Source organism: Macaca fascicularis, chromosome 4 (assembly GCF_037993035.2).
Source record: "Macaca fascicularis isolate 582-1 chromosome 4, T2T-MFA8v1.1".
Lineage (NCBI taxonomy): Eukaryota > Metazoa > Chordata > Mammalia > Primates > Cercopithecidae > Macaca > Macaca fascicularis.
In genome coordinates, this window is record NC_088378.1 from 48,779,940 (window position 1) to 48,802,927 (window position 22,988).

Here is a 22,988-nt window from a genome sequence, read left to right on the forward strand (position 1 = left end):
AGGGAGGCTTAGGTGGTAGGTGGAGGTTGCAGTGACCTGTGATCACACCACTGCACTCCAGCCTTGGTGACAGAACCAGACTCTGGAAAAAACAAGAAGTTTGCAGGAGAAATAATGGCCCTAAGGAAACTGGTTTCAGTGAAGACAAAAAGGGATTGGTTCGAGGAGATGGAAGATACAGTAGAGTCTGCTGATCGTAGAAGAGGAGCTCTAGAGCATGGTGGAAGAAGGGTTGGGGGAGTGTATTGGCACAGACTGGGGAAGGTATTGGAGTTACGGTTCAATACTCGTTGACTAATAAAGACCAAATATCTGGTAGTGACTTAGCTAAAGAGGAAATAGGATGTGGTGAGGGAATTCCTCTCAAGGAAATGACTCTGTGGTCTTGACTGTTTATTTCCTGACAATCACAGCCCCAGGAGAGGTGCTCCTTTGGATTCGCAGGGCTGTGGGCAGGGATCATGGGGTAGCTGCAGGGCATTGTGGTGGGGCTGTCAATGGGGGTTAGCAGCTTAAGACGGGGTCTCCTTGAGTCCCATGCAGCGAATTTTCAAATATGATGACGATCTATCCTCTACGTAACCAGGATTGGTCACTAAAAGACCATAGATCTTTGGAAATACGTGCAGTGCCTGATTCTTCATTTCAACTGCATTTTTCCCATAGCATGCTTTAATGTTAATTTCTCAGGTGAGAATTATTTGAAAGAACAAAATTCCCTTGTGAAGGTGCTCATTGAAAAGTTTAAAGAATTGTTTCATATTAAGTTTTCTACCTGCCACTCAAACTACTGATGCTACTGTTTTTCATTCTAAAAGAGATAAATGTATTTAAATCTTATACTAATGTAAAGGTCACCTTTTGAGCACACCAAAATTTGGCAACACACATCGATGGTTTTCCTAAGATGATCTTTTCATTAAACTCCTTAAAAAGAGAGACATACCTACTCACGTTCAAATACTCTTTTGACCAATTATAAGTAAATGCATAATTGATTAAATAATATATCTTGTAGCTTAAAATATCAAGTATTATTTAACATCTTTAAAATAACATTTTAAAAAGGCAGGTATATCATGTTTTATTATGTTACAAAATGACTGTAGGCTATAGGGTATCATAGCTGCTTTTATTACAAAAATATCTTTAAAAAGCTAAGAGTTTACATTTTAAAAAATATCCTACTTCCCTTTAATGTAAACTATTATAAGTCTGTCACCCATGGATATCCTTAAATCTTTTATGGGAAGCTAATTATATTTTTAGTTGGTATCATTTCTTGCAGTAAAGACTTTTATAGTCTGTTACTTCTTCTGTTTGAAGTAAAAAAAAATATTTCTGCTAATGTTACCCTTCTAAACTTAAAGTGTTGTATCTTTAGGTTTTTTTACTTTGTGATTTGTATATTTAACAAAAGTTTTAAAAATTTTTCTTTACCTTTATCTTCTAGCCACAAATTCCTAAGCTTAAAACCATTTCTTTTCCTTTAACAGTATTCCTTCCCTTGTATTATCTCGTTACTTTTCTCAATACGTCCTCTAGCTGTGTTCTGATCTTTCTTGAGACGTAACAGTCAGAACTGCCAAATATGAAATCTACATCGAGAATCATAAACGAATGCAAGTTCAGTGCTGGATGTGATCTTAGAACTCTTCTGTGTTAATGCTTCCCAACCTTTTTTGCGATCGGCACACTACTCATCTATTCCTGTCAGTCACGTTTCATTTACATGCAGCGATTCTTAATGAAGCTGAATTTGAAACTAGGGATGGAGGTGAGAGTGGAGGAACATTTCTAGTAGGTTTTGTAATTCCTGTAATGGATTATGTAGTTTTAAAAGGATCTCTGGAGATTTTGAAATGGGTCATTTGCTGATCCAGTACAAGCCCCTTATTTTAAGGATGAAAAAGATAAATTGGAGATTTGAAATGATTTATCCCAAGCCATACAGCTAGTAAATGGTGGAGGTGATAGAATTAGGTCATTGTCTTCTGAGAGCAGTGTACAAATGGCATTAAAGGTAGTAGATTAGCCTGTGTAATAAAGTATGAATACATGTTCCTGAGACTCTAATTTCAGTGATTTTATTGACTTATGATATTATAATAAATCATGTGAAATTCCTTGAAAATAGATTAAAAATCTTGTAATATTGAGTATACTGTACTCTAGCCTAGGATCTAATTTTTAAAAGTAAGAAAAAATAAACTGGAGGTGGAGGAAACAACTGAGCTATAGTCTATTAGAAATTTTTATAAATTATATTAATTTCAAAAATCAGAATATAAAATAACATGTATAAACTATGATTTTAAATTTAAACATGTATATTCATCATAATAATATGAAGTCAATTTGAACTGCTGTAAGTAGGGCTTGACTTTTAGTATGGTCATTATGTTTATTAGTTGATTAAGTTTATGATAAAAATTTGATACCAACTATGTAGGCATTAAAAAAATTCCAGGACACTTATCATTAAATTTCACATTTGCATTCAATAAGCAAAAATAATTTCGTAGTATTTCGCCAAATTCATACATGAGGTTAGGGAAAATATTTATTGAGTATTCACTATATCTTGATACATTTATGTGTGTATACCTCATTTTCTCCTGAAAATATTGCCGCAATATGGAGATGTTATTCCTATGGCTGTATAAGTTTATTCAATAAATACTTGTTGAATTGCTACTGTAGGTAGGTCCTGGTCCTACATATGCCGGATGCATTGATGAACAACAGCTTTAAACAGGCAAGAAGATATTTGCTTACCGTCATGATCAGAGATACAATGAGGAAGGCAGAAAAGTGGCCCCCAAAGAGATTATTCTGAATTTTCTGGGTGAGCCCCATTTCATCCCAGGAGTCCTTGAAAGTGGAGGAGGCGGGCTGGACCTGGTGGCTCACGCCTGTAATCCCAGCACTTTGGGAGGCCTAGGTGGGCAGATCACGAGGTCAGGAGATCGAGACCATCCTGGCTAACACAGTGAAACCCCGTCTCTACTAAAATCACACACACACACACACACACAAAAAAATTAGCCGGGCATGGTGGCGGGTGCCTGTAGTCCCAGCTAATCAGGAGGCTGAGGCAGGAGAATGGCGGAGATTGCGCCACTGCATTCTAGCCTGGGCGACAGAGTGAAACTCTGTGTCAAAAAAAAAAAATGTGGAGGAGGCAGCAGAAGAGTGATTCAGAGAGATGTGATGTGAGGACTTCACCTGCTGTTGCTGGATTTGAAGGTGGAGGAAGTGGCTACGAGTCAAGGAATGTGGCAACCTCTAGAAGTTGGAAAAGAAGAGAAACCGGATTCATCCCTAGACCCTCCAAAAATAAATGCAGCCCTGCTGATAACTTGATTTTAGTCTAATGGAGACCCATGTTGATCACTAGCCTACAAAACTGTAAGACAATAAACTTGTATTGCTTTATACCACAAAGTTTGTGGTTATTTATGATAGCAGCGATGAAACACCAACAGCTATGGTAGGGGAAACTATGGGATGCCTTGGGGAAGGTACCATGGTTTTGGAAAGTGTTTGCATCCAGGTCTGGAGGGTCAGTAGAAGTTAACCAGGTGGGACGGGGAAAATTAGTGGAGGCTGGAGGAGAGGAGCAGGAGGATATTTAAGGTAAAAAAAGTAAAATGTAGAGTTCTGGATGTGACAGAGGCAGTGACCTCTCAGAGTACTAATAATTGGTTCATTTTTGTAGATAAATAACACATGAAGTGTGAAGTGGGGAGATGCCTGCTGGGGAGGTGAGCCAGAGTCAGATCATGGAAAACCTGTGTATCAGGCAGAGTTTAGGGATGATGAAGACAATCCTTGCCCAAGCGCTTGTGGCTAGTGAGCAATGGAGCTTTGTCTACCTTAATCCAAAATCCATATTTTTTAACCAACAAAGTAGACATCTTTTCCAGAACAACTAAAATTTGTTTTTCTGAAAGGAAAGTATCCTACAAAGTGAATATTTTTAAAGTAGTATCTCTTTTCCCACTGATGATCAGTAGATAATTTGTCAATAGGTGCTCTAGCTTCTGGATTGAGAATGTTCCACTGGTGACCAAAGTGTGCTGCTGGAATTACTCTACCCAGTGGAATACCGTCTGAGGCCAAGTGCTCATGGTCTTCTTAGCTCACTTTTCCTTTGAAGCATGACCTTAGGCTGCCCACCTCCCCTCCTAACCTGGTTCTTTATACTTGCTAGGTATCTAAGTATCTCTTACTCTTATATAAAGAGAATCCTTTGCCTTTACCCTTAGGGTTCTTAGACATTTACATCCTCTTCCCTAGTTTAGACATTCTCAGGGTTTAATATAATTATTCTGTAATGATGTCTTTTTACATTAGCTGTTGCCATATAACCTATTATGTGCATATGAATATTTTTAAATAATAAAACAGAATTCTGATTATGGGAAATGAAGGTGTTTGACCTTAGTAAATTTTTTTTAATGACTAAATGTTATATATTGAATGTTCTTAAAGGAGAATCACCTGTTCGTAGTGGATTGATTGCACATGTGCACTCCTCTAATCTTTGTTTTCTAGTGCCTTTTTCAGTACAGCCTTCATTTGGCTATTCTTAATGTTTTTTCTGTTGATGTTTTAAAAATAGAAAATATAGACAGGGTTTGGGGAACGATAAAACATCAGCCCCAACAACCACTGAAATTCTAGTGAGTAACTTCTAAATTTTAAAAATTAAAAAAGTATTCACCTATGATTACAAAACAAAAAACAAAAAAACAAAAAAACAAAAAAACAAAAAAACCCCAACAACAACCACTAAGCACTGAAAGGTTTATAACAGAATATAGTTCTTTTCCCTCGACTCACCGCAGTGCCCTTCCTAGAGGCAACTATTCTCTTTACCTTTTGCATTTCCATATTCTAAATAAGATGAGTATGCCATCATCTTTCAGTTCTTCAGTATTAGACATTGTCTGCTGACATCCTATTTTGGTAAATACATAAGAAGTTGCTTAGGGATGCCACTGTTCTTTTCCCAGCTTCATCATGGAATTTTAGATAAATAAATATAAAGTGTTGACGTTATTTTCTCTGTCTAAACATTATTACCAACTGAAAACTGAGGTTTACTATAATTTTGTTTCCTATGTGTTTGTTTTACCTGAAATTAATAATTGCCTTATTTTTATATGCCTAATTTTCTTTACACCTATTGCTAATGCTCCCACATTTTCCAGTGACCTGACAGTACAATTTTCCACAATGCCAATCGCATTAAGCAGGCTATCACTTCTAATATTGTTCCTTGGTGACGTCTCTTCTGGAGACATGCTTTCTAGGCCTGCTACACAGCCATCATGCTGGGTATTTGCTTTGCTCCTACTTTACAATCTCTGCTTCTTGGATCTCATGGATGTTTCGTGTTATTTGTTTGTTTTTGTCTTTTTGTTTTGTTTTTTGGTTTATTTGTTTTCTTCTTTGGGGCGATTTCCTGATTTTGTCTGAGTGTTCCTTTGTAAGTTTTGTCATGTTAAAACAGGAATACAGAGTGGTGGCAATGCTGAAGACAGCCCATACCTGCTCCAGTTTGGATTCACACCGTCTTTTCTGTGATCTCCTCTCACCATTAACAGGAGAGCCCCTTCTTATTGTTCAACTCCCACTTAGGAGTGAGAACATGCAGTGTTTAGTTTTCTGTTCCTGTGTTATTTTGCTGAGAATGATGGTTTCCAGCTTCATCCATGCCCCTGCAAAGGACATGAACTCATTCTTTTTTATGGCTGCATAGTATTCCATGGTGTATATGGGTCACATTTTCTTTATCCAGTCTGTCATTGATGGGCATTTGGGTTGTAAATAGTGCTACAGTAAACATACATGTGCATGTGTCTTTATAGTAGAATGATTTATATTATTTTGGGTATATACCCAGTAATGGGATCACTGGGTCAAATGGTATTTCTGGTTCTAGATCCTTGAGGAATCACCACACTGTCTTCCACAATGGTTGAACTAATTTACACTCCCACCGACAGTGTAAAAGCGTTCCTATTTCTCCACATCCTCTCCAGCATCTGTTATTTCGTGACTTTTTAATGATCACATTCTACCTGGTGTGAGATGGTATCTCATTGTGGTTTTGATTTGCATTTCTCTAATGACCAGCGATGATGAGCTTTTTTTCATATGTTTGTTGGTCACATAAATGTTTTCTTTTGAGAAATGTCTGTTCATATCCTTCAACCACTTTTTGATGTGGTAGTTTGATTTTTTTCTTGTAAATTTGTTTAAGTGTAGGAGCTAATTTTAAAGACATAGCATGGCTGGGCATGGTGGCTCAGCCTGTAATGCCGGTACTTTGGAAGGCTGAGGCAGACACATCACTTGAAGTCAGGAGTTCAAGACCAGCCTGGCCAACGTGGTGAAACCCTATCTCTACTAAAAAAAAAAATACAAAAATCTGTTGGGCATGGTGGTGCATGCCTTTAGTTCCAGAAGTTTGGGAGGCCAAGGCGGACCAATCGCCTGAGGTCAACAGTTTGAGACCAGGCTGGGCAGCATGGTGAAATCCTGTCTCTATTAAAAAAAATACAAAAATTAGCCAGGTGTGGTGGCAGGCACCAATAATCCCAGCTACCTGGGAGGCTGAGGCAGGAGAATTACTTGAACTGGGGAGGTAGAGGTTGCAGTGAGCTGAGATCGCACCACTGCACTCCAGCCTGGGTGACAGAGCAAGATTCTGTGTCAAAAATAAAATAAAATAAAATAATATTATAGAAAGATTATCATTCTGTAAATACTGGTATAACTAGGATTCAGGAATATGAAGGTATAAAAAGTTCTGCTGAAAGAGAGTTTATAGAATGGGTGGAAAAATACGAAAACTGTAATGTAGTTAAAATACAATTTAAGAATGAAACAAGATCATCATTCAAGGCCTTTTTCCAGGATCCGTGTGAATAATTGTTGTTCGAAGAGGATTATTGACCTTTTATGAACTCATGACAAGGAAACCTAACTGGGATGGAATGTTCTGGAAGAGGTAGTCCTTAACCTTTGAAGGAGTGGTAGGATTGTGGTAGGATTACGATAAATGGAGAGGGTCAGCAGGACATTTTTATATGGATATAACATTTTCGTGTGGACACAGTAGTAAGAATATTCTAGAGAAAAAGGAGCACACCACTATTACCTAAACAGAGTATTGAAGAAAACTAGGGGATAAAGTTGGAGAAGTAAACTGGGATCAATTATGGAGGAAATTAAATTCCAGGTGAGGCAATTTGAATTGATTCTGCAGGTTAAGAAGTAAGCGCTAGGATGAAGTTGATGACATTCAAGAATGTCATATAAACAGAATGTTAGTATGTAATCTTTTATGTCTGACTTCTTTGACTTAGCAGAATGCATGTGAGATTCCATGCCTATTGTTGCATGTATCAGTAGTTTGCTTATTTTTACTGTGGAATAGTATTCCATTGTATCCCTGTACCAAACTTTGTCTATCTGTATATAATACCAGTTGGCATTTGGGTTGTTTTCAGTTTTGGGCCATTACCAACAACGCTGCTATATTTGCTGGCATACAGATTTTATATAGACATATGGTGGGTTTTTTGTTTGTTTGTTTGTTTGTCTGTGAGACAGTCTTACTCTGTTGCCCAGACTGGAGTGCAGTGGCACAATCTTGGCTCACTGCAATCTCTGCCTCCTGAGTTCAAGCAATTCTTATTGCCTCAGCCTCCCGAGTAGCTGGGATTACAGGCATGCCCCACCACACCCACCTAATTTTTGTATTTTTAGTGGAGAAGAGATTTCACTATGTTGTCCAGGCTGGTCTTGAACTCCTGACCTCAAGTAATCTGCCTGCCTTGGCCTCCCAAAGTGCTGGGACTACAGGCATGAGCCACTGTGCCCCATCTAGACATGTGTTTTTGTTTCTTTGGATAAATACCTAGGGGTAAGATTGCTGAGTTGTATCACTAATGTGTGGTTAATTTTATAACAAACTGCCAGCTGTTTTTCAAAATGGCTGTACTTTTACCTGCGATGTATGAGAGTTGCAGTTACTCCACATTCCTGCCAATCCTTGGTATAGTCATTTTCTTAAAGCCGTTTTAATGTGAAACAATGTCTCATTGTGATTTGAATTTACATTTCTCTAATGATTAATGTGCTGAGCATATTTTCATTTGCTTATTTGTCATCAAAACATCTTGTATGGTCATGTATAGGTTTAAATCTTTTGTCCATTTTTTAAAATGATATGTTTAAAAAGATACTGCATCATTATAAAATTTAAAAAATGCCAAAAAGTACAAATAGGAAAGAAAACCAACTTAAATTCCAGCACCCAAAAATAATTGTTTGAATATTAAGTTAATATTCCAGACATTTCTCCCTCTATGTATATATACAGATAGAAGGACAGATGGATGGATGGATGAGTAGATGGACAGAGAGAAAAAAATACATGTAAATAAAGTCCATTAGATATGCTGATTTTTACTGTGATACAATTTGTATACAGTAGTTCCCTCTTATCTGTGGTTTTGCTTGCTGTGGTTTCAGTTACCTGTGGTGTATACAAAAACAAATCTTGAGAAAGAGGGAGATCACATTGACAGAAGTTTTACACAGTGTATTGTTATGATTGTTCTATTTTATTAGTTATTATCATCAGTGTTTTACTGTGCCTAATTTATAATGCAAAAATAGGTATGATGTATGGGAAAAAACATGGTCTATATAAGGTTTGGTACTATGTGTGATTTCAGACGTTCACTGGGGATCTTGAAATGTATCCCCTACAGATAAGGGGGCACTGCTGTATCACATACTTCATCAGTGATTTTTAGTATATTCACCATGTTGGGCAACAACCACTACTCTTAATTTCAGAAAATTTATCATCCTCCAAAGAAACTCCATACCGTTAGTAGTCAGCCTCCATTGTCCTCCACTGTGCCATCCTAGGCAACACCTAATTTACTTTCTCTCTATGAATTTACCTATTTTGGAAATTTTTTTTTTTTTTGAGACGGAGTCTCGCTCTGTCTCCCGGGCTGGAGTTGCAGTGGCCGGATCTCAGCTCACTGCAAGCTCCGCCTCCCGGGTTCACGCCATTCTCCTGCCTCAGCCTCCCGAGTAGCTGGGACTACAGGCGCCGCCACCTCGCCCGGCTAGTTTTTTGTATTTTTTAGTAGAGACGGGGTTTCACCATGTTCACCAGGATGGTCTCGATCTCCTGACCTCGTGATCCACCCGTCTCGGCCTCCCAAAGTGCTGGGATTACAGGCTTGAGCCACCGCACCCGGCCTGGAAATTTTATGTAAATGGAATTTCACCATATGTGGCCCTTTGTGTCTGGCTTCTTTCACTTAACATAGCGTTTTGAAGGTTCATCCATATGGTAGCATGTGTCAGTACTTCATTCCTTTTTATGGGTGAATAATATTCTATGTATAGATATAGTGTATTTTGTTTATTAATTTCTCTCTGAATTTAGGTTAATTCTACTAGTTGGCCATTATAGATAATGCTGCTATAGACATTTGTGTACAAGTTTTTCTGTGGAAATATGTTCCAGTTCTCTTGGAATTAAATACCTAGGAGTGAAATGATTAATACTAATTTTAAAAATTGAGTTATTTTCTTATTATAGAGCTCTGAAGAATATAAAGTTTTAAATGTTGAATTTACAGGTGTGTGTATCTCTTAGCTCATATAACTCCAAGATAGCTCTGTGTTCTAATTTTGAGGTAGATTTAATGAAGGGTTTATAGAAGCTCATTTGTCCAATGCATTCTAAATATTACTAAATAAGAAACCAACTTGTATTGATATGAATTGTTTAAAATATATAAAGTCAGCTGTTTCAATTATTTTTATTTTGTCTTAAATATTTCTTCAGATTTCATTTCTTCCTAGAATTCATTTAGCCACTGACTGTATGAATATTTGTTGATATTGTCTTTATGTAAGTCAACACAAAAGGCAATTGCATTGATAGTCACTGACTGTATGAATATTTAATACTTAAAGGAGTGGTAGGATTCAGTGACTGGATGAATACAGTTGCCTTTTGTATTGACCTACAACATATGGGGGAATAATTTAACTTAAAATTATGAGCTGTAAAATGTAGTTATAATTATTTTATGATATGGATGTGATTTTAATATATTTATGGCTCTCCCCGTTTCACTCTTCTCAGAATTCACATGACCCCTCCACTAAGGATTATTCAAGACACACATACAAATAAATCTCCCAAATACCTATGGTGACTTGAATAAAAGGTCCTTTGGGGGCTGCCTGCTAGTTTTTTATTTAGGGATGTGTGATATGGGATGTCACTACTGTAAGTAATGGAGCCGTGCTGTCATGTCGTTACTTTCAGTATTGCTGACAGACAGAATGCCTTGGAGGCTGAGTGGAGGACGGTGCAGGCCTCTCGCGGAGATCTGGAAAACTTCCTAAAGTGGATCCAAGAAGCAGAGACCACAGTGAATGTGCTTGCAGATGCCTCTCATCGGGAGAATGCTCTTCAGGATAGTATCTTGGCCAGGGAACTCAAACAGCAGATGCAGGTAAGTGCATGGGAAACCACACCTGTACTTGTGTCTGTCCTGTGCACTTTTGATCCCTCTGCATGCAAATGTATTACCCTGAAAAGGTGAGGTTGTCACTTTATTCTCTGACGAAATCTGTGCTCTCCTGTGAATAATTGGTTTCTGGAAATAAGCTCTATCAGATCTTTTTACTTAATATTAGAGGGAAAAAGCCCACCTTGTTTTATGGAAGTAATAAGTGTTTATTTAGAGTTAGAGGCTCACAGCTATTCTGCTTTTTGTCATTTTAAGCCCTATTACAGTTAGCTTTATTGAATCCTAAATTACAGGGGCATTTTCCCTTAATGTGAAGTTGTTTCTTTCTCCATTTATTGTACATACTTAATAAAAAGCTGCAAAAGCTCTATGGCTTAGTTTATAACTAAGAATATTAGGGTTGATGGTATTACTTTTATGTCATTAGCTTGATAACTGTGATTGTATATGTAGTCTGACGTTCAAATATTTCTTCTACACAAAATGTGCTAATATAAAACTTCATTTACTAACATTATGAGGAATCTTATGAAATATGTCTGAATCTTTTTCTGCCCTCAAGTAGTTCTGCTTCAGTGCTCTTGAACTTCCAGTTCAAAATCTGATACAGGCAGAGTGCGGTGCCTCACTCCTGTAATCCCAGCACTTTGGGAGGCCAAGGTGGATAGGTCACCTGAGGTCAGGAGTTCGAGACCAGCCTGGCCAACGTGGCGAAACCCCGTCTCTACTAAAAATACAAAAATTAGCTAGGTGTGGTGGCTTGCACCTGTAGTCCCAGCTACTTGGGAGGCTGAGGCATGCGAATTACTTGAGGTAATACTTGAGGCGAATACTTGAGGAGGTGGAGGTTGCAGTGAGCCAAGATTGCGCCACTGCACTTCAACCTGGGTGGCAGAACGAGACTCTGTCCACTCCCCAAAAAAACAAAACAAAAACCTATTTCAATGGGGAAGTCTCCTTGTCAACCATAGTATTACATCTGATTACTTTATACCATGCCATTCTCACATCAGTTTGACAATGATTATTTCTGACATACTTGTGAACACGTGTTCCATTGTCTTTTGTCTTTTGTTGTTGTTGTTGTTTCGCCCAGGCTGGAGTGTAGTGGTGCGATCTTAGCTTGCTACTACCTCTGCCTCCTGGGCTCAAGCGATTCTCATCCCTCAGCCACCTGAGTAGCTGGGATTACAGGTGTGCTCCACCATGCCCGGCTAGGTTTTGTATTTTTAGTAGAGATGGAGTTTCACCACATTGGCCACCCTGGTCTCAAACTCCTGACTTTAAGTGATCCACCTGCCTTGGTCTCCCAAAGTGCTGGGATTACAGGCCTGAGCTACCGCGCGTGACCTCCATTGTCTTTTGATGCATGTCTCCTCCTATCCCAGTTGATCACATGGTTCTTCAAGGGCAGAGATTATATTATCCATATTGTTGCCTACGCAGTGCCCTGTGTGCAAATCCTAGGTAAATATTGACTGCTGTCTTTGTACCTTGACTCACCGTTATGAAACTCAGCATTGATACCTTTTTAAAATCCGTTCTTAGGAACTCTTTTCTCTTAAAACATCAAAAAGACTGTTTTGTAGAATGTCAACAAATGTGTGGATCTGGATGAAGGATACAGAGTCTTTCTTTGAACTACTCTGGTTCTTACAATTTTTCTTTAAGTTTGAAATTATTTTCACTGAAAAGTTACACAATTTGAAAAACAGATCTTTTTGGAATGAGCTTATTTATAAATTGTCCCTGTGCATGAAAACTCATGATGTTTTGCTATTGAGTTCTTAAGATTCATTTGATGAAAATTTCTGTTTAAATGCATTGCTGCTCGTTTCTTATGCCTTGCACAATACATTTGTGACTTGGTAATGAGTGTGACCAGGCAAGTATCAAAATTAAATCTGTTCCTTTGTCTCACTCTTTCGAGCCTCATGAGGTCACTATAAATGTTAATTGATAAAATATTCAGTCATCATCTGTATTTTAGGAGGTCATAGAGGACTCTAAGTGTGGGTAGATGCTAGATTTTTTTTTTTTTAATGATTTAAACAAGAAAAAGCCTGCCCTATAAATGTTCAGTTAATTGATGCAATGGTTTTAATTTCAATAGCTGTCTAGGCTTGAGTAGGTAACAGTTTATACACAATGAGTAAAGGAGGCTTTAAATGAACCCTGGTAATGACCATCAGCAAAACACAGGCCTATTCTAGAGTTTAATGTCTTCTGACATGTTTTGTGTTAGGATATATTCTTACCATGGCTAAGACTCTTCTCAATAGTTAATGAATATTCAAACAGTGGAAGACAAATGTAAATAGAAATGTTTAAAATCTTTCAAAATAAAAATAAGCACAGGATTACTTATGGCAAACAGCATCAAGAAAGAAAGGTTGCTGATAAAAATATTAAAATACATTATAATGCTTTATAAAATATATTATAACATGTTATTACTTTAGTGTTGCTAAAAATAGTCTCTTTTGGCTGGTAGAAAGTAATAAAGAGGACATTTACTAAGAGTCTACTAAAATTCCTTTGTTTAAAGATAAATATGTACATTTATGTTTAAAATGTTTCATATTACAGTAATTTGCATGATTTTTTCCTCCCTTGCTTCACTATTAAATGCTCTTAAGGTGTTCTTTCCATTCTGTTTAAAAAATATTCTATGGTTTTATTTTCAGCACCATATAGATAGATGATTGTTAGAGATTCATTACCTTTTACTGAGTTTTTCTGAGGCAGTATAATTTTAATTTTTTATGGTGTTGTATATTAATGATTCTCCTTTTGTATGAGTGAACAGACATTTAAAATAGAAACTTGTTTGGAAATGGAGAGATGTTTGTTTGAGAAAATGACTGTAAAAAGCATGGCCAATCATAGCAGAGAAATTCTGGTGGCATGGTGGCGGCGATGGTGGTGGTGGCCGTGGTGGTGCACAGTCTCTGTGCACTAAGGAAGATGGAATGAGGAGCTCTGTGTATCTGTGCTGCATGCACAGGATGTGTATGTAGAACTGCTTAGCTGACACATTCACTGTTTATACTTGCTTCATGTCTTGTGACAACCAGATCCAAGGCCTTCGGAGTATTTCATGAAGATAAAGCAGTTTATTCTATGTTCGGTTTAAGGTGAATCTTGGGTGAATTTTGATAAGGATAGTTCTAAAGCACATGGAAGATGATTAACTTTTGGGAGTATGCTATGATACATGCCATTCTGTTAAGGATGGATGATGATTTGGATTTATGTATCTATGTTTCATCGTCCTGCTGCAAGGCTGTTAGGTTTTATTCCCCAGCAGAGGCCTTTTGGCAAGAGAAAAGCCGATTCTTTGGAGACCTGCAGGAGAGACAAGCTCCTTGAGAACTGAGCAGTCCAGCTTATAGAGGGTCTTAAATGCCATGCAAGTATTTATATTTTAACCCAGTGGCAATGAAGAGAAGTCATAAAGGATAGTAACACGAGTGATGCAATCGGATTTTTGCTTTATAGGAATTTAGCTGATGGTATGAGGAATGGATTTGAACTAGACAAGAGTGACAGAAGAGAGGCCTGTTAGGATACTCATGTAGCCCTCCAGGCTACAGGTGTTAATGACCAGAAAGGAGACAATGGCAGGGGTAGTAGATCTAATGACTCAATAGTATACCTAGACTGAGGAAGGGGAAAGGCAGATTGCCAAGTGGTGTTAGAGCCTAAGACTGGGAACATAGAAGAAAATGTCAGGGCAGGGTTGCAAGTTAGTGGGAAATGTGTGGGGATGGCAAATTTCATCCATTTTGGCTTTGTTGAAATGAAGCATTGGAGTAACATCCAGGAGGAGATGCCTAATATGCAGTTGTCACTGTGAATCTGTATTCAGATAAGAGTATTTGGCCAAAGATGCAGAAACTTTATTTTTTGCTTCTGTGTGAAAGCCCATTATTGACTTCCAACTAGTTTATTAGTTCAAATGCATTTATTCTTAATGTGCATGTTCATATTCTAAAAGATTGTTATTCTTTTAATTATATTTAAAAATTTTAGCTGTACGTTTGGCATTACCAATTAACTGAGATGCTCTGATTCTTTCCTGGGTAAAATCCTGAGTTCCTGCTTTCTGGAGTGGTGTTGTCGTGGGTGGCTGGTTTTGCTCTCTAACAATTTATATTTTATGATTATTACACTTTTATCTCCTATGTTTGCTTTTAGCCTCATTTTCATCCTCTTGTTTCGTATGTGCAGACTTTGATTATAGATTTTTTTAGATTTTTCTCCTGTGCCCAGCTCCATGCTTAGCACTGTGTTTGAGGGGTGAATGCCTATCTCATGGGGACTTCATCTGCTGGTTCTAGGACAAGAATTATAGCTTCATACTTATTTAATAACAACTTTCTTGGCATATAATTCACATACTATATGGTTCATTCATTTAAATTTTACAATTCATTTGTTGCTAGTCTGTTCACGGTTGTACAATCATCACCACAATCAAGTTAGAACATTTTCATTTCCTCAAAAAGAAACCCCTTCCCTTTACTATCAATTTCCCATTCCTCCCGGCCAATTCCCTCTCCCCTGAACAATCACTAATCTATTTCTATCTATTTGCCAAATACCTTAACATTTTGTATTCTATCCTTCGACTATGTTCTCTACTTTTGGCTTCACACAGATATGGTGACATTGTTAGCCTCACCAGAGGGAGGCAGTGTAGATTCTCAGTATGGACCTACAGGGAAAAAAGATACAGGCAGGCGTCCACAGAACACTGCATGATAAACACGGTTCTATAAGACCCAATAAAGTCGGCAAAACGCTGCTTGATAAACACCGTTCTGTAAGACACAATATAGGACTTTAAATCATTCTAACATGAAGGACTAAGAAAGACAAATGAAGTAAAGGAGGAAAAACAAATACTTGAAAATACTGCATTTCTTTTAAAGAATCATGACAACATTAGACAGAGGTGAAATTGCAGCATTAGCCCAGTTACCAGTTTGAGCAGGACACTGATAATGAGCAACATCTGGGTTCTATATCTGGCTGTGCTCTTTGGCCCAGTCATTTAATCATCCAGGGTTATTTTGCGCATCTCCTGATAGTACTTTACCCCAGTTGATGTTTGTAATGATATTCAGGCTGCAGTAGAGAATATGTCTCAAGTGTGTATATATACACATAAAACCACAAAATTCTGTACCGGGTTTTTATATGATATAATTATGGCCTCATATTTCCTATTCATAAAATTAAAACAGCTTTATGGCAAATAAAATGAGATCATGAAGATGCTGTCTAAGGGGAAATGTGGCAATTTGGAATGTTCAGTAGTCAATTACAGACTTTTAATTTTTTATTAACTTAGCTGTTTAATTAGATAAATCCTAACCTATTCCATTTTTAATGGCTTTCCTTCTAGGCAGGCAGATGCGAATCCACTGGATCCCTCTGCTTTTAGGGCATCTTAGTCACATAACCCCTACAAGTATTTTTTGTTTTGCTTTATTGTTGTTGTTGTTTTGTTTTAGGTGATCTTGGGCTGAGACCTGTCTGGCGGGTGATTTTTTTAGCACTTAATGTATGGGCTGTTGTTATTAGAGTCAGGTGTACCCTTCTGCTCTTCTCAAGATTTATAACAGGGTCTCCTGTTCACTAATTCACAGAGCACAGCTAGAGCTGCATTTCTTCCATAGTGAATGTATCCCTCTTTAGAGAGGGTGAATGCTCCACTCTCTTAATAGAAACCAGCTGCAAGGCATGCACCGTGGTGGTGGTGGTAATATGTTGAATCCCTGTTCCCAGGGGATGTCTGCTTTCTATCTGCAGCTTTAATGTTTCACTTAATATCTTCTTTGGCTACTGAGCGCACTCCTCTCCCGCAGCCGGCAGCGCTTGGCTGCTCGACAGCTTCCTTCATTTCTGGCCATGCCGGGCTGAGCAAGTGCTGGCTGTGAGCATCTGCTGGGGGGCTTTCTCTGTGGCGTTTGTCTGTGTTTTTTAAATTGAGAAATTGAAGGAATACCAGCCTCCTTTTTCCTAGAACCTAACCCCCTGTATCTTTCAAATGCTTTCTGGAAACGAGCATGCTCAGAGAACTGACAAATCATTGTCCAGTGACCGGGAGGAAATGATCGTTGCTCTTCATTTATAATGCAAATTCTGAGGTGTCTCCAGAAGTGTGGTAAACTTAAAATGATGGCTGTGGTGAGAACGTCTCTGCAGAAAGTTGTGGTTTTGTTGCATCGTTTACAAAGGATGGCAGTTTCTTCTCCTCGGTATCAGAAGCTCTGTAAGGTAACTGAGTGATTGAAAATAAGGATGCCGGGTGTCTGACAGTTGTACTGTTTCTCAGGCTCTAAAAACTAATCTTTCAGGTTCTTATCAAGGAAGATTCCCTTTCTTAGTAACTGATTTTGAAATCTGTTAAAGTGAATTGCATAATTACATTTTGTTTAGTACATAGTTTATTTTGCAATTGACATCATCTTGTCTTCCGAGATGGGCTAGTGAACTGTTTGGAGAAAATATGATAGCAAAACTACTACATTCATTAAGACCTGTTACCTCTGTGGTACTTTGCAGTATCTTAATTAATCTTATGTAAATTTTAGTAAAATTAAAAGAAGAGTGCCGAATAATCTTTCAGTCGATTTTTTAAAAATGTTCCATCTTCTTATAGCTAATTGCTTTTTCAATTAAAAAAATTAAAACACATTTAAAAAAAAGATCAGACTTAATTTCATCATAAAACATCCCCATATTCTTGAATCTCCATATACTATAGTTACACTGGAAGAATTTAATTTCATTTGGATAGGTGAATTAAGTAGACTTACAGGAGGCAACTTGTTTGACAGTTGCAAATTTCTAATACTATATCATCCTGAACATAAACCATTCAATCAGCTGCTGTATTTTTTTTAAGTCAGCTGTTATATGTTTGATCATAGTTTTATTCAAACTATGGTGATACTATGTCATTACTTGCGTCAAAATTAGAGTGTTTTGATATAAAAGGAGAGAATTATAATAGCAATTTTTATACTACCACAGTACTATATTCATCCTTCCTATCATATTTTTAGTACCGTTCTCAAGAATGTATCTTATTTGTGATCAAAACAACTGCCTCAAAGAAAATATTATTTTTCTGATGATATACAATATGGCATGTCCAGGCATCTAGATGATGCTTATGTGGCAGCAGATTGAGGTGGGAAGCAGTATTCCATTAACTTTATTATATCACAGTGTAATTTTTTTACAATTTGGCCAATTAGATGTATTGCTGTCTGGAGACTTTTTTTTTTTTTTTTTTTCCGGACGTTTTGGGAGACAGATTCAGGTAGTGGGGTATTCTTTTCAGAAATACTTAGAAGAGTTTTCTTTGCATAAGAAGTTAATTAAAACTTAACGGAACTTAATTAATTCAGTTACAAAGATTTGTAAACCTAAGTATTTCAATGTGTTGTGTTTTGCTCCACTTCAAAGGATAAGTTTATTCTGGTAAAACATTTATGTTTTTCATGAAAAGGCAATTTTGATAATAGATAAGAAAAGCTCATTCACTAATTAATGTTATTTATTTTTTTTAACCACCAATATGAATATATAAAGCATTCTTTTTTTAAAAGAGCAGGGTCATTTTCCTGATCCATTTGTGTGTGCACTTTCACAAAACCAAATATTTTTCTAAAGTCCAAGGTATTAAGTTAGTGCAAAGTATGAAACAGCAGAAGTCAAGTACTGGAGAAAGTTGCTAATTAGTTTCCTAATTCTACCTCAAATAGGCACAAGTTAAATCACTGAAGTCATTGGATAAATTACCATCAGAAGTGCTTTTTGGGAAGACTTCTTGATTTATAATTTCCTAAAGATATCACAAAAATTTAAATGTTTAGAATAAATGTTACTTATTTCATTTAGAAAATTAAAATTTACATTATTTGCTGTTGAAATACTATATTCCACGTAGTCTTTCACATATGCAAAATTAACAACTGCCTGGATAACGCAATGAGAAATGTACAATTCCAGTACCTTCCAGCAGGTGTCAGTATAATATGAGATTTTGCCTAAAGAACTGGCAATCCAGATTAGGAAGCGGCACAATTACTATGAAATAAATAAACTAGTAACAGATAAATTTTATTTGTGTGGTTATATTTTGAAAACTGATCTAAGTTTTTGGGCTATATTAATTTAATGAAATAAATAAAAATTTAGCTGTAGACTTAAATATTAACAGTTGCCATCTCTGATACTGATAGAGGTAGCTATACCAAGCAAAAATACTTAATTATATTTTAATTATCAATAGCCCATGTGTCATATCTAAAAGTTTAAATAGGTTTGACATTTATTTGCTTTAAAACACTGTAAGTTCTCTTCCCATTAAATTGTAAATGCTGTCTTGACTTTCTCTCTCCTTATTCCTCCCACATTCTCTAAATTTAGTTTCTTAGAAAAGAAATGCTTTAAGTTTGTGTTTCTCCATAAAAATATAGAAACAGTCTATTGTAAATACATTTAGAGACCAAAATGAATGAGAATAAAATGTGGCATCATCTGAGAGAAACTTGACTATTTAAAATTCATATTGGCATTTTGAAATTCAGTGTCTGAATATTTTTATCCCCTTTTAAATTCCTCTTTAGGATCATTCTTTTTAGGTATTATTTGTTTAGTCTTTTATTAGACTTTTCCCTCTGTGGCAGCTTGTCTTTTCTGTTTATTTTCATACATCTCTTGTTTGTCAGAAGATAGCGTGTGCGTTACACGAGTAGATATTTGTGTAGAATATTCTCATTTTGTGGGTTTTCTTATATGTTTCAAAGAGAAGGGAGGAATGAAAAAAGGCATGTCACAGCTCTCAGAGTTAAAATATACTCCCTTCCCACAATCTATTTACACATTCACGTGTATTTTTTGCCTTTAAAAATATTTCTTCCCGGTTATACATCCAATAAAATTTGAGCAGGAAGCAAAAACGTAAGTGCTACTTACTTGGACATATAATTAGCAGCATTGAAATTGCCCTGATGACCTAAAATCACCCTACACTGGATGCTAATTTTCTCAGATATGGTTTTGTTTGTTTAGTTTCTTTAAAATTTTCATGCCTATAATTTTTCTTTTAATAGAGCACAGTAGAAACAAAGCTAATATAAATGATTTGAAAAATAATATTGAATTTAATTTATTTTTATTATGTGATTACTTTGGGGTGTTTTATATCATTAAGTCTTTAGATTAGAAATGGGTTGTTTGTGTTAGTGTTAAATCGGTAGAGATTTTTATAAGTCCTCTTTATTTTTTTCTTAGTGCCAATTTCTGTAAAATATTTAACAATTGAGGGCATGGTAAAAAGCAGTTTCCTGTAAAGTAGATTGGAATATGAATATTATAGGAATAATAAGAAAAATTTAAAAATATTTAGTGCTGTAAATTGAGTTCTTCATGACTCAGGCATTTTAGAAAATGTTCATTTAAATGATGTAACTTCTATTTGCTTGAATGTGTGTGTAAATCATTTTAGCTTAAGTGGTTTTATTCACCCCCAAACTATTCTGATCATGTTTCTTCAGCAAAAATATTTTAAACATCTAGTTGTATATAGATGTGTATTCATTTAAAAGTTATACACATATGCCATGGTGAAATCTTATATTAAATATTAGTAGTGTATAATTCTGTTCTTACTTTCTACTGTTGCCTTTTTGTACCCCAGTTGATTCTTTTTCTCTATGTGGTATACACACGCGATTTCAGTAACTAGTCATTTACATACAGAGTGAAACTATGGCTATTCTTAGCCTGGCCTTCTGGGGGGCTTGAGCTTTCAGTGTGGTGCTGATCTCAAAGTCTTCCCCGGAAAACTGTGTCTTCTGTGGTATTAAAGCAGCTACTTCTGAATATTCTGTGAAAAATAGAAAGAGACCAGAAGATTCTACCTAACAAGTCACGATTGACCAGTGATGTCTACAAAAGGCTTGCTTTGTGGCTGTGTGTGTGTGTGTGTGTGTGTGTGTGTGTGTGTGTGTTTCATGTGTGGACAACACAGAACTATGTAGTTGCTTGTAGTGCTAATGAGTAATAGATAATGAACACGAAGGCACATTAATCTCTCAGCAGGTTTTCAGATTCACTGATGAAGTAAGGTCACACATTATTTTTCATCTACATGTATAGCTCCCTGTATTTAGAGGTAGTTAAGGTTGAGTATGTGGTTTTTTTAGAAGACACTGAATGGAATGGTGTATTTTCGACAGGTTGAATTTTGTATTTTTTATTCTCAAACATTTCCCTACCTTTTTTTCACATGGAGAACCCTGCTCTCCTTGAACAATTAAATCCTGAAGTGATCCAGGGCGATGGAGATTTACTTTACCATGATCTGATTGTTGAGATGTATGTATTTTAAGGTCAACTCTTGGATTCCCTCAGTTTCTCTCAATAATCAACTCAGACATAGATTGTTTGAACCACGGAGCTCAGAGTCATAACCCTCTAGTCTAGAAGTTAGAATTCCCACTTGACCATATGAGGAGTCGTCTCTTCTTGGTTCATGAGAAAGTCTTGGTTGGATTAGTTCAGAAAGTGTGTGAAGGTTGAGGTTTAATGGAGAAAAACGGCATATGTAGACGGGTTTGCCTCCATCTAACCCTCTCCATGGATGTCGTAAGTGCTTTCTGGGAACTGTAGGGATGCCCACACAGACTACTTTCTCTACTCTGCCTCTGTTTCTGCAGTTCCTAGTCAGGTCAAGATTACAGACCAAAGTGAGATGTGATCAAGGAGAAAGCACCCGCACCCCTGCCTGCCACTATCAGATATGATTCCTGTGGCTTCCAAGAACACAAGTGCCATTTTAGAAGGCTCTTGGACCTCTGTTTTGCTGTAGTTCCCCAAGTTGATGTGTGTTGTCAAAATTATGTTTTTAAAAAGTTATCCAATTAACTAACATTTTGTTAATCAGAAAAGTCATGCCATCAATGACTTGGATAAAGTCAATATAATTAACTGAAAGCAGTATAATTAGATCTGAGGCAATGCTTTGTCACTCAATTAAAAATAACTAATACTTTCTACAATGTACCATTTTAAAATTCTTTTATGGCCAAAATATCATTGTCATTGGTGTATGTCTAGAAGTGTAATACTAGTACAAATCCAGAACAAATAGAAAGTGCTTCTGAGAGGGAATTGAAGTAGTATTAATGATACAGATAAAAAGTCTTCTTTTATTTGTAGAGTATTATGTAATAATTGTAACTTAAAGGGTTGATGATTTGTGTTTTCCTAGAGGCAAAGTTTATTAAATTTCAAGTGGAAATTTCCTAGCTGTAGGTACTGCTAGATTTTAAATGTGCAGACACCGCTCCTTCCTCTTACTCTTAACTGTGATCACTACCAACTTCTCTTAGTATATTTGGTAGTTCGTTTTTAGTTCTCCAAAATAAGTAATTAGGAGAGTTCCTACCATAGAGATAAAAGAATGTAGAAAATGTTGTGCCATGGTAGCTTTCTTAGTTTCACAAAGCTTTTTCATTTCTGGGCGAGGTAAATGAGTCCAAATAATTGAAATTGGAAAGGATGTGAAGTGCATCAGAGGGTTGCTTTTCATTTTTCATCATCTAGTTTGTTCAGTTCTATGGAACTCTAAAAGATTAATTTATAACAAAGCTCACTTATAAAAGCAGACAGTGTCTTTTAATGCTTAATAAATAATAGGCTTATGTGAAACTGTGGCTTCATAAAGTTAAGCAAGAATTTTGGAAAAACATCAAATGGAAGACGATGTTGAACTGTCTTCACAATAGACAACTATTTTGTTTTTATTTTAACAGAATTAAGAGAAAAAATGATTGACTAGAGCAATAGAATAACTGTTAGCTGTCATGATGGGAAAATACCTTGATACTGCTAGTACAGTTTCCTTACATTTTTAGTATTTTAGAGTTTACAATGTGTTTTCTCATATATTACATCATTAATAAATATAATATTAACAATATTACGTTATTGTGTGTCCTAAGAGATAGGTAGAAAAGAAATTTGTTTTGCAAATCAGCAGGTGAAGGAACATGCCAGTAGTTGCTCAGCTAGTATGTGGTGCAAATTGTGTTCAACATAGGTTTTCTGCTTCAATAGCCAGTGTCCCTCTACATGTAATTTTAGATAGATCATTTTAGGAATTATGTTGGGATAAAATGGGTCATTCAGTATAGAAGATATAGAAAGAGAGATTACATTAACTAGAAAATAGATATTGTTTTGTTCTGAATTATCTCCGTATGCATTTCCTTGTCTAAAGAAATTTAGCCTCTACACTCTCCTTTAAAACATGAGCTGGAGCATGAGGAGAACATTCCATGTTCCTTTAAAACGTGGAATTCTGGA

At 36.4% G+C, this 22,988-nt stretch overlaps 1 protein-coding gene across 11 annotated transcripts in view; it reads left to right on the top strand.

Annotated features, from left to right (window-relative positions):
* UTRN (utrophin) overlaps positions 1 to 22,988 on the top strand; it is a 581,880-nt gene that overhangs the window by 278,268 nt on the left and 280,624 nt on the right. For 9 of the 11 annotated variants that reach the window (XR_012433510.1, XR_012433511.1, XM_005552038.5 and 6 more), the window contains exon 50: positions 10,385 to 10,574. Coding sequence is in view for 8 of the 11 variants with exons in the window: in XM_005552038.5 (XP_005552095.3) it covers positions 10,385 to 10,574 (190 nt within the window). In the remaining 3 variants the exon portion in view is untranslated. Of the gene's footprint in view, positions 1 to 10,384; positions 10,575 to 16,270; positions 16,881 to 22,988 lie in introns of those variants that run through there. The other 2 variants (XM_065542895.1, XM_005552044.4) reach the window with 2 other exon arrangements.